Source organism: Scatophagus argus, chromosome 8 (assembly GCF_020382885.2).
Source record: "Scatophagus argus isolate fScaArg1 chromosome 8, fScaArg1.pri, whole genome shotgun sequence".
NCBI lineage: Eukaryota > Metazoa > Chordata > Actinopteri > Scatophagidae > Scatophagus > Scatophagus argus.
The window spans coordinates 2,209,945-2,222,395 of record NC_058500.1 but is presented as its reverse complement, the minus strand read 5'-3'; the positions used below and the strand labels follow the sequence as shown (position 1 = coordinate 2,222,395).

At 42.5% G+C, this 12,451-nt stretch overlaps 1 protein-coding gene across 2 annotated transcripts; it reads left to right on the top strand.

Moving 5' to 3' along the window:
- The first annotated feature begins 253 nt into the window (after nucleotides 1–253).
- On the top strand, nucleotides 254–6,041 carry rps21 (ribosomal protein S21). 2 transcript variants are annotated; one of them, XM_046397333.1, is made up of 6 exons: nucleotides 254–329; nucleotides 800–882; nucleotides 1,086–1,149; nucleotides 2,635–2,706; nucleotides 3,483–3,538; nucleotides 4,242–6,041. In XM_046397333.1, exons 2-6 carry the CDS (start codon nucleotides 833–835, stop codon nucleotides 4,249–4,251), a joined length of 252 nt encoding a protein of 83 aa, XP_046253289.1. In that variant the 5' UTR covers nucleotides 254–329; nucleotides 800–832; the 3' UTR covers nucleotides 4,252–6,041. The 2 variants fall into 2 exon arrangements, with proteins under 2 accessions (XP_046253289.1, XP_046253290.1); XM_046397334.1 differs by having other exon boundaries at nucleotides 322–372.
- The last annotated feature ends 6,410 nt before the right edge of the window (nucleotides 6,042–12,451 follow it).

Genomic DNA, 12,451 nt, shown 5'->3' with positions numbered 1-12,451 from the left:
CTTGAAGTCAGACCTCATTGCTTAACACCTATTTTAACCTCTCGATGCATGTTTAAAAGCAGTATACGGGTATCAACTGCCGAACTGCCGAAATCCTGATTTATAATGTAACACTATTACGTCTGCGAAGTGCTGTTATTAATCATAATAATAATAATAGTGTAGTAAGTGAAAGAAATCTACATGTATGTATATTTAGTGTGAGAAACTACTTTATCATTCAGGTTATTCTAACAAAGTCCGGCAGGGGGCGAACGAAACGCTCAGAGAGATATTTTTACTTCCGGGTGAATCGCTCTTCCTTTCCTGTCGGCCATTAGTCGTATACGGTGGGTTTCTGTCGAGCTCTCTTATTGAAAATGCGTAAAATAAGTAACGAATCCCCTCGTAGGCGTAATCTTTGTGATGTTTGTCGAAGTTAATGTGACAGTGTCGTTGTAGATAATCTTTGGTTGGTGTTTATGGTAGAGATTGTGTGTAAATATCAGACATTAGTCGAGTGCGTGAGCAGCCACATGCCGCCGTGCTGTGCGCTCCGCATGCTAGCTGATGTGCTAGCGGGCTAACTCTCATGTAGCTGCTGGTTCTGTGTAGACTCGCACTGAATTAATGTTCCGGATTTTATTCTTTATGGTGATGTTTCACCTAGTTTTGGGGGATGACTGTTTAAATATGAACAGGAGTGTTTTTGTTTTGCTTATTCCCGATGAGATTGAGTGCTGAGCTACCGTAATGTTAGCTAGTCAACGCTAAAGAAAATACTTCAGTTTTTAGTTTAATATTACTTTCTTCCTTTCAGATTTGTAAGCGACCAGCTGTACAGCCTTTAAACATGCAGAACGACGCTGGTGAATTTGTGGACCTTTACGTCCCACGTAAATGGTGAGTGATTTGTGGCATACCGGGATAAATGAAAGATAACTCGTAAGCTTTTCTGAGTTAAGCTTTGTGGTATTTAACGACGTGAAAAATATACGTTGTGGGTAACAACAGTAAGCGTTGTTGTAGGTTTACCTTGTCGCTCCACTGAATGCGGAAATCGGTGTGAATGATGGTGACAGTAAAAACAACTTTGTGTTTTGCAGCTCTGCTAGCAACAGAATCATTGGAGCCAAGGACCATGCTTCCATCCAGATCAACATTGCTGAGGTAAATTGAAGAATTACGGTGTAAAGGCCACCCTGTCCAAGGTCACAGATGTTACACATGTTACAGCTGCAGCGGAGATAGAACTTTGTCTGTGACTTTTTGCTGCTGAGATAAGTAGAAAACAAGTTGCTTTTGATCCGATTGCTAGTTTTTGCTGTTGTCTCTCATCCAAACACTTTTCTGACTCCTGTCCATCTGCAGGGGCCACTAGCACACATTTCATTCACCTGCTGCTGTAGATGTGCACACAGTTCCCAGCCACATCCCACAGTTTACCATTTAGCTTCTTTCTGTAGACGGACTGACACCACACATCTCTTCTTTTATTCTCACTATGCGTTCCCTCTTTTGGGAAGAAATGAAGTTTATAAACTGGGCTTTTTAATATTTGGATGTGCGAAATGGAACTTGACGGGCTTTTGGCTTGTTGTCCTTTTTGTCCACTTTGGTGTTGCAGCTGTGCTTGTTGTCTCCCTAAAGGGGACGCAGTCTTGACACTTGTCTGCTCCGCAACAGTCCAGGCTACTGAGCAGGGTGCACAGAGGACATAAACAGAGGGCTATTGTTGAAATTAGACCACAATATTACTTTTATTGCTGTCTCAAATTTATTTTACATTTATTTTAGATTTGAGAAAGCAAATTTTAGTTTTTTAATTTTAAGGCGTTTCATATTAAATCAAGCAGATTTAGGGAAAAGGGGTAAACATGAAATACTTAAACTTCTCTTCTTAGCTCATTAACATCTTAGCTCACCTGTAACAGACCGTCAGTCTTCTGTTCTGCAAAACCAGAAATGGTTGTGTGTTTTTACTCATGTTGGACGGACTACAGTCACTGGATCACAAAAAGTGGTTGGTATTAAAAATCAGTGTCTCCGCAGATTTTGTGTCGGTTGTTAGGACAGTTTGCAGATTATGAGGTAGTTCACTAGCTTGGTGACTACATGCTCTCCAGTCTGAATTTACTTTGTACTGAGCTTTAAATGAAACAGTGGGCTCATTGTTGCCTGTAAGATTTGCATGGAGCAACAGGAATAAACCACAGCAGCACCACGACAGTGAGATTTTAACATTAATGTTCAGCCGAGAGGTTCCGCAGGATGGAAGAAGGAATATGAAGGGAACAGTTTTCAGCATGTAATAGACCCGTCATAGAATAATATTGGCATAATCATTCTGGCTGTCGATGTAGTCAGTGAGTCACCTGAGACTGTAAACAGTAGGGAAAAACACTGAGTGGTTTCAAATAACCAAGAATGTAAAATATGATTGTCACAAAGCTGCCGTTTCATTATGAAAGCAAGTGTTGGCACATTCGAATTATAGATAGGTGCAAAGTTGTTGTGGAAACTATTCCGGTGTTGGAGGATAAAGATTTTGTGATTATCTTCATGTTGAGGAATTAAATTTTTAACCCTTAGTTTGCTGTGTGCACCAGCTTTTGAGTTAAAATGTTCTTACCATTTGTGCTCTGTCCTCTGCAGGTTGACAAGGTGACTGGTCGCTTCAATGGTCAGTTCAAGACCTACGCCATCTGCGGCGCCATCCGCAGAATGGTAAGCCTCTGTTGAATATCGTTTGTATTTTAGTTTACCTGCTGCGCCACAAACGCAGAAAAGTCCTCAGTTTGTTTGTCAGTGAGAGTTTTGTCTTCATCTGAAAAGCGTACTAGTGATCAGAGTTTGTACAGAGGCTACTGCAACACAAAGTGTTGCAGGTAAATTTAAAAATGTTTTCATATGTGGCAGAAAATTATTGTGTTTGTTGTCTCACACCAGATTAGGTCTCTCAGTGTGAAGGAATTGTGGTTGAAACGTTTAGTCAAAGTTAATATGAATGACTGGTGAAATGAACAAAATGACAGTACGCTATGATTGTTGTTTTATCAACAATTTTTGTGGATTTTTTTTTTTTTTTTTGTGGAACAAGTCAAAACACATTAGAAGCACATTAAATGAAAAGAGCCAAGTGTCAAGTTTGCATCAGCTCTCATTTTCTTTGTCAGCAGCAGCAAACTTCCAGCACAGTTTCTGGGACCTTCTAATAATAATTTCAGTATGAACCTAATATTTTTTGTGGATGTGCAGCTTTTGTCATCCATCGATTAAAACTTGACCAGCAGATTGGGAAGTTTAACGTTTTGGGCAGGTGGATTCTACTTGTGAAAGTGAAAATGAAAAGCAGGTTTGTGCAGCGGAAACGACCTTGAGCTGAATATGTCGGTGGTTCTGACTCGCGGCGCTCTCTGTTGGGAAGCTGCCACTGCCGCCACATCGTCTTCTGCTCGCTGAAAGCTTCTGTCTGAGCAGATTTCGTGTTTTTCCTCCCACAGGGCGAGTCTGATGACTCCATCCTGAGGCTGGCAAAGAATGACAACGTTGTTGCAAAGTAAGAACCTCTTCTCAAATTCCATTTTCTGCTGCTGAGATAGATGTGTAACATCGAAGTATGCATGAATAAGGATGACCAGCCAAGAGTTTCTGACGTATGCAGTTGTAATCTTCTTTTTTCACTCCCTTAATTCTTTAAAGCAGTTGTTGAAAACACTTTTTATGGATCTGACCACAGTGTTGAGTCGGCGTTTCTGTGATGACGCAGTGTAATGCTGTATGTTAATACTTAATGATAAATCTGATAAAGCTAATTTGTGCTGCAAAGTCGAAGCTGTTCCTCTTTGCGAGAAGAGGAGGGAATCGGACCTAATGTAGGCAGTGTACACTGTTTAAACAGTCTACGCTGAGTCGACACATTTGGAAACGATGCTGAACTTGTTTGGGCCTTTTTCACGCCCGACGTTTAGACTCAGGATTGCTGTCATCCGATAACAAAATTTAACCAGTAACTGAAGCCAGATTTTTTTCAGTGGGATGCACTGTGGGACACTTGAATAGAACAGCTGACAGTGAGCCAGCATGCACAATACCAGAAGCCTGAAGCTAAATCCAATTCAACCGTTGTTCATTTTTGTTACTGACACCAGTGCTTTTCCAGCTGATTGTTTTTTTTGTTTACCTGTTCAGCGGGATGTTTTGGATCAGACCATTTGGATTTATAAACTAATATCTGCTCTTGTCCTCCTTTTGTTTCCTAGGAACTTCTGAGTGTGACGCTGGATCTGTGGAGTCTTTGTAAAATAAAATGGGGGAAAAAAACACCATGTCGTTGCTGTAATTTCTTAATAACCAGTGAAAGTGTTCTGCACAGTGTATATCAGCAGTCTAGATGTTTTATTGTCAACCTTTTAGACGGCAGAAGTTTTTCTTCAGTGAGACTTAAAAATCTTCAATCCAGATTTTTTTCACACATAATCTGATATTTTAATCTACGTGAATATTGAAATGAATATTTGAAATGAAGTTGGTGATGGTCCCAAAATTATCTGGCAGTAAATAATCATGATGAAGACATACAAACCAAGTGAATATAAACAGCTAGTAAAATAAAGTGTCACATGCACAGTGATGCAGTGCATCCATTATCATAATGTGCTGGTGAAAGTAAGAAAACGTGTCTTTGCAGTATGACATCTTGGGTGGTCTGAAGTCACCAGCTCTGTATTGATTTTAAAATAGCTGTTGAGATGTGACCTCTAAGGTCAGTATAAACCACCACAGGATACACTGTAAGATGTTTTTCACGGTTTCTTGCGGTTGCTATTACTGAAACTATCAATTATGCTATATATATATGTATAATTATACCATAAATATATTTTCCTTGCATTGTGGCTCAAGTTCTCTCAAATTTTGGGAACAGCGCCCCCATAGATAAGTAATAAGTAGTAATTGTCAGTTTTGTGTGGCGAAAGATGATATTGCAACGCGCAGGTACGGAGGCGAGGGACCCCTTTAAATTCGGCCGACGGGATTCCGGGTGTAATTGACTTGCTTTGGCTAAAAGTTATGATTATCAGCCAGATGTAATTCCTTTATGTTGCTGGTAAATTGTGAATAGTCTGAAACATCTGCAGCCAGGTCCCGCTCCTAGTAAGTCGTAAAAAGTTCAAAACATCGGCAGAGTTAGCTAATTTGCTCGTTTTGTTTGTCACAGTTAGCTAGTGTTAGCCGGTGACAAACGGAAATCTTAGCAACAAACGAGGAAAAAATGACGGAAGTAAAGATTTTATTCCTCGTTAGCTACTCATGCTTGACATTTTTACCAACGATGCTTTGCAAATCGTACGTTAGAAATAACATTTTTGTATGTTTTTTTTCTATTGTTACTTGTGGGCGTTTGTTCAATAGGGTAGCAGATTAAGTCAAGTATACACGACAGTTTATTGACAAAAGATCTCTGCTAACTCGATCTCCGTCCGTGATTTGTGTCTCGAATATCTAGTAATATTTATTCTTGTTTTTTCACACCATTAAAACCATTTGGAAGTAAAACATCCGGGAATTGAAAATTGCCTTTTAAAAAATCAGGACTGGAGACACTTGGCTCATGAACCAAAAATATCAGTGGAGCTCTCTTTTATAATAGCCCACAGTGAAATGATTTGACATGGTTATTCAACACTATAAAATTGTGAAAAGGAATAAGATCTGAGTGATGTGGAGGGGAAAAAAGCGTCTTGAATCTCACCAAACCAGGTTAGTGTGACGCTCTTGATCTCCCCATGGTTTAACTGATTTAAAAACAGCTTTGAGGCCTTGTTAGACCAGTACCAGAACTATTAATTTTTTAAATCTGTGATTTACTGATGTCTGGCTTTGTAAAGACATGCTGTACAGTATTTTGCAATTATCTGATCATATTGCTCAAATGCATTGCATGTGTTCAAGTTATTGTGCGTGCTGTCTACACGCACACACTTAGTTGGTCAACCAATCAGAATTCCTTTATAGAATTTCCCCTCGGGGATAAATAAAGAAATTCTGATTCTGATTCACACACTTGGTTGGTGAAATGATCTCTGCGAGCCCATGACCATTCACATGTCATAAAGAGAAGTGTTGAAGGTGAACGCAGGGATCCGAAGTTGGTGTCAGTCAGGCACTTTGTCAGTACAGCCTTTGAGAGAGCCGTGACTGATGCTAAAAACTGCAGCTGATGTTGTTGCAAGATCTTGGAGTAGTCTGCACCATCTGGCTTTCAGAGAAGGAGAGAGCAGATGAAATATGGGTCGAAGTGGGAATAACAGGGCAAGGTGAAGGTATGGGAGGGTTACAGTGGTCATTTAGGCTAAACACAGTGCGGAGGTGATGGTCCAGTAGTGTGTGAGAGCGGTTTCAGGGCGTCTTTAACCTCACACTGCCTTAGTGATAGCTATCATCACCTGCTGTTTTACTGCCTTGTTCCCACACCCCTACCCCCACCCCCCCACAGGTGAACAGCTGAGCCGATATGTCATCATCGTCTTCATCACCTCTGCTCCTCTCTTGCTCCTGTCCTTTTTTCCCCCCCACAAGGCCTGGTTGGACTGTACACTGAGGTGTGTGTGAATATTAGCTTAAAATCTCATTTTCGCATTCACTGAAAATCACTCAAAGGGCAAGTGCTGCAAAATGCTCTTAACCTGTGCAGTTCACGTAAACTTTAAATCTCCTCATCCAGCCAATAGAAAAGGTGGTGGATGCAGCAAAGCCTGCTGTTTGAAATCATGATGCGGAGTACGATTTAACTTGTGTCGAATCTGCTTACAGCACTGGGTAAAAGGAAGCCATCTCTCACCTTCTCAGCAGGGTCTCGCCCCTGTCCCCCACATTCTCAGGTGAAATGACAGACTCAAGTGTGTGTGCTGCGCCGTGGAGCCTTTTAATTGCATCACTTCCCGTTCATGGACAAATTACTAACCATTAGCTGCCCCGAACCCATCAGCAATGAGAAAAACTGTGGGGGTCGTGGGAGTGGTCACTCCACCCAACTGAATTTAGTAAGAACACAGCAGCGTTCACATTTTTAAAACTAACACAGAAACATCACATAACGAGACCAGGTTAGGAGAGAAAATTGTGCATTACTAACTAGTTAAATACCTGGTTCATACTCTTAAATGCCAAACGTGTGGTGTTTCTCAGCCTATGGCGATGAGCTCCTGGCAAGTCGTAGCTCGCCAAACAATGATCTTAACATGAGGGGATGGAAGCCCCCTGGACCCCCTCACCTGGCCCCCTGCATACCTTTCACTCACTGTGTCACACACACACACACACAAAGAATCCTGTTTCAGCCTTTAGACAAGAAGGAGGGAGCGGAACATCCATGTTAAAATCTGTCCCTCTCTGGAGGCTTCTGCTGCACTTGTTCCCACATGTAGACCTGCACCTTGAGTGCTACCAGTAGGCCTTTTTGTTAGTGAGTGAAGCAGGTTTGGGTACTGACTGACGCTCAACCTCAATTTCATCAAAACAGATATCGATTGTTGTATCACAGCACTGCGCCAAGCTGTTTCTGCTCTTTGCACTGGCTGCCTCGCTGCAGTAGCAACCAGAGCTGCATGTTGAAACCAGTGCAGTGTGTGAGAACCGCCAGTTCAGCCTGCAGTCCCCTGAAAGGCAACTAGGTGTCAGCTAAACAAAGCTCAGACTGCATTTCAGTGAACAGGTGAGCTCCCAACTGGTGGAAATACTTGTGATTTAAAAGATAAAACGCTGACGCTCTCTGAGCTGTACGGAGTTTCATAGGTTATCTTACAGAGTCTTCTTACTTCCTTCTCTCTGAATGTAGGAGTGTCTGGTGTCCATTTTACCGTAGCCCTCCTATCTTCTCCTTTCCTCTTTTCCTGTCTCTTCTTGTGCCTCTCTCTTTCTCTCTCCCTCTCTATCTTCCCATCTCCCTCGCTCATCCTTTTGTCCGTCTTCACAAGCAGCCCATCTCTTTGTGTGTCTTTGTCCTCTTTCAGACGCCAGCAGACTTCAAAGTAGTTGAGGTCTGTGAAGGGAGGTGAAAGAGACACTGGTGAGAGGGATGGAATGAAAGCATGCTGGATGGAGAGAGTGAATGGGTGGAAGGGAGGGAGGAGGAAGCTGTTTAAAGTAAAAAGCATCCCCACTTATACCTGTGGTGGCATTGTGCCCCTGTAACTGCAGAAAAACATCATCAGCCTTCTACAACATACAGACATTTTAGTAATGTTAATTGAAACAAGGATAATGTAATAGCATTAGCCTTATTAGCGATCATGACTGGACCTCCTGCTGCGGTCCTGCTGTCGTCCTGCTCAAAACCTACTGCAATTACTACTGTTTAGTCATAATCTGATTTAAATCTGTTAAGACTCAGTACAGCTACTACCATTATTGTCACTACCATTGTTATCAAAATCACCATAATACCTTCTGTATACTTCATTGTCATTATCATTATCTACATTTCGATACTTCTGGTATTGTTACTGCTGCTATGCATCTCTGCTTGTGTGCTCCTTCTCTCACGCCCCACCCCCTCTGCCTCTCTCCCTTGCTCTCTCTGTCGCTCTCCTGCTCTCTCTCTCTCTCTCTCTCTCTCTCTCTCAACCCAACCGGTCAAGGCAGATGGCCGCCCATCTTGAGCCGGGGTCTGCTCCGAGGTTTCTGCCTTCTAAAAGGCAGTTTTTCCTCGCCACTGTCGCCAAGTGCTTGCTCAAGGGGGAATGTTGGGCTCTCTCTATTTTACAATTTAATTAAAGAGTTTGGTCTAGACCTGCTCTAATTGGAAAGTGTCATGAGATAACTTTTGTTGTGAATTGGCGCTATATAAATAAACTGAATTGAATTGAATTGAATAGCATTACTTATCGCTCTGGTCTGAAGCGTCGGATGGCCGGTTGGGCCGACTGACCTGCAGGCACCGGTGACATCGGGCTCTGATCCTTTCTTTAGGACAGTTAAAGCAGAACTCGTGTGAGGAACAAAAGAGGGAGAGGGGCCACCAGGAGTGCGTGTGGTTTGAAGTATCCTGTTGAAAGAGACAAAGAGAAGGCATGTAGGTACCTGCCTCACACACACACACACACACACACACTTTAGTCCACTGACAACTCCAAACATCCCCTCCCTGGCCCTCCAGCACTTCAAACATATCCGCCCACAGCATTGTGTGACATTTGTGTGTGTGTGTGTCTCTCGAAGTCCTATCTGATTGAGAACAGGAGGAATGCAGGGATGGAGCAGTATCTCTAACAGTATTTAGCCAATGCAGTTATCATCTCAGTGAACTGAAGTTATGGCTGTGCACGTATGTGTATTTCTGTGAAGCATATGATGATAATCAAAGTTTTGACTGAGGGCAGATCCTCACAGATGGATTTAGATAGAAGCGTTCAGGTGAGGACAGGAAGTCTGGAGCTGCAGAGCTGCTCTGAGCTCCCGCCTATGCTAAAGTGAACTTATTCAATTCATATAACCAGTTCAGGAGCAGTGCTCAGCTGTCAGTACCTGCAGTCTCAGTGCCACAGCACAGGAGCTACTGTTCACCTGGTGGACAGGTAGCATTTATGAGTCACTGTTCTACCATCATTTAGTCCTGATGGCCACAACCTGAAAAATATTGTCTGATGACTTAAATGTCAGCTGCATTCAGACACAGTAAAAGTAATGAAGGACAGCAGAAAGAGGACGCGTAGACAGCTAAGACTCAGCAGAGTAAGGTTGTCAGACATGTTTAAAACAATACACTATCTGTATTTGATGCCATCAGAAGTACTAACGCTGATCCACAATCAGCTCCTCAGCCCAAGTTTGCATAGATAATATCATCACAAATGTGTTGGTAAAATATGTCTTCAGTGATTTTCTTCAGAAAAGGAGAAGGAAAAGCAAAAAATGATCCATTTTTTGTGACTAGATTTTTTTTTAACACATTTTTCACACAATTTAAATTGCTTGTATCATGACAACTTTACAGCGGAGTAATCAGGCTGTTCCACTCCTGTCCACACAAAAGGAGGCACGATGTCATCATAAAGGTGGAAGCAGGAAGAAGAACATATGCAGTTTTTGTAATTTGTTGTTTCAGAGTTGGCAAAACAGAAAGGTTTTACTGTTTACTGTCCTGTGGAGGGCAGGAGGATCATGGGTGTAGACGGGGGGAAGTGGGTTCAGTTGATGGAGCAGTTAGCAGTTGCCACAACAACAAGTGGCTAATCCCTCACTTCTCCTTTGGCTTCCTTGGTAACCAGGAAGTAGATTAGCTATAGATTTCAAGAAGAAAGAGAGAGGCTTAGTGAGGTGAAACGACAAGCCCTCTTTCTCCCTCTCTCCTAATTTGTCTCAGTTGTCTTATACTTTTTCCTCTCTTCCAGATCTTCTCTTCACTCTTTTTCGTTTTCTGCCGGAAGACAGCAGTTTCTCCCTCCTGACTCTCTGCATCTGTTCTTCTATCAGTGGGAACGCAGGACATTCATATGCAAGTATAAAACTGTGATTAGATGGAAAGCTCATTATTCATGCCACTTCATTCATTGCACCCTTTTCTGTTCTTGTGAGCTGCCATAACAAGTGAATTTCTCCACTGTGGGATCAATGAAGTTCAAAAAGTCCATTAATTGATTAGTCGATTGACAGGAAATTAATTGGCAATAACATCCAGTTTTTCAAATGAAAAAATCTTGGACTGCTGGCGATGAAAATAGAAGACATTTAAACATGTCATCTTTGCTATTTGGGAAGCATTTTGCACATCATCTGGCAGGTTAAATGAAATAACCCGTGGATTAATTGATCACAGCAATTGTTTAAAGTAGCAGCCATAAAGAGCACAGAAGTATCTGCGGTGTGGCCTGTGAGCCCACAGACAGCCTGTGGAATGTTCTAGTGTGTCAGTGAATGAAGCTTTGCAGCATTAACACGCTGCCTCGAGACTTCTTTAAACTGCAGGAGGTCACTGACCCCTCTGTGTGTGTGTGTGTGTGTGTCAGGCAGGCAGCAGTCCACAGGTCAGGGTTCAGCATGTGTTCAACAGACGATGGAGGAAGAGGAAGTGGATGTGTGTGAGCGTTCTGGACTCTGGACAGCATAGCACAAACATGGCAACAGTTTCACCTGCCTGACTGAGGCGTGTTAACTTTCTGTCTTCTTTCTTTCTCTCGGTTTCCCAACAGGTCCGCCAGGATTTGCTTCTGATATAAACATCCTCTCAAAGCAACAGGCCTGTAAATATTACTTTGACTCACCTGAGCAGCTGTTATCTGACTGTGTGTGTCTGTGTGTGTGGAGGAGAAACTCTTTCATCTTCTGAAGTGGTTCCTGTACCTTGATTAGATGGCAGTGCTCCAGAGAGTGAGAATACACACACACACACACACAGCTGTTCAGGTGTTCTCTGTACACAGCGGGATGTTCTTTTAGAATTTTTTTTTATTTTTGCAAAAATCAAACCACAGTTCGAATCTCCACTTCATGTAACTGTACGATTTCTCTTACACTTTTTATTATTGTAAGCTTATATACACTCTTATACTTGTGAAGAACCTTTTCATGCATTCTGTTACCATTCTGCAATTTTCTTCTGAAGTTTTTAATTCATTGACACAGCGATCAACAGAAAAATGTGTCTGAACTTGTTGTCTTCTGCAGTGAGCAACATTGTGTTTGTTTCACTTCAGTTGTGGGAGTTTAAAAGTGGGGAAATGTGTCATTATTGACCTTGGAACATTTGAGCTACCGAGGTACAAAACTGCTCATGAGGACCAAACTGTAAGCATGCCTCAAATCCCATTTCACATAGCGACGGGTACTTTTACAAAACACAAAGCGAAGGGAGTTATGACTGAAGTAACCAGCCAGTGGCAGGCGAAGATACCCACTGTCTACTTCCTGTGAGTCAGACCACCGTGTCCCTGAAGACTCTGTGACCAGGAGCCTCCTCACCTTTTAATCCATGCTTGATGTTGGGCCAGTTCTCTACTGGAAGAACAAACAGACCCCAAACAAGAAAGCTGACCTGGGAGTGCATCAGAAACAGCTGCTTTTAAAATGTCCTTTTGTGTTACCTGAGTAGCAGCCAAGTTTAACAGCCATCTTCACACATCCACAGACGGACTGCAGAAGACGGGAGAGAACAGCTTATTCAGCAGCTCTGACAGCAGCTCCCGGTGGATTCAGACTGAGGAGAGGATTATTCTGCTGTCTGTTTCAAGCCTTTTCTTCTGTCACATGAACCATTTAAGACAGTGCGTGTTGAGATGGAATACTGAGTGGACTCGCTGTCTCACTCTCTGTATGTCCCTCACACACTGTCCCACAGGAGCAAGACAAGGACAAAAGTGCGTATGGGACAGTGTGATGGCTCCCGGGGAGAGAAGAGGACGGACTGTAAACACAGAAGAAGAAGAATGACAGGCTGCCTGCAAACACACACAGAAGCTCCTCTGCAAACCTG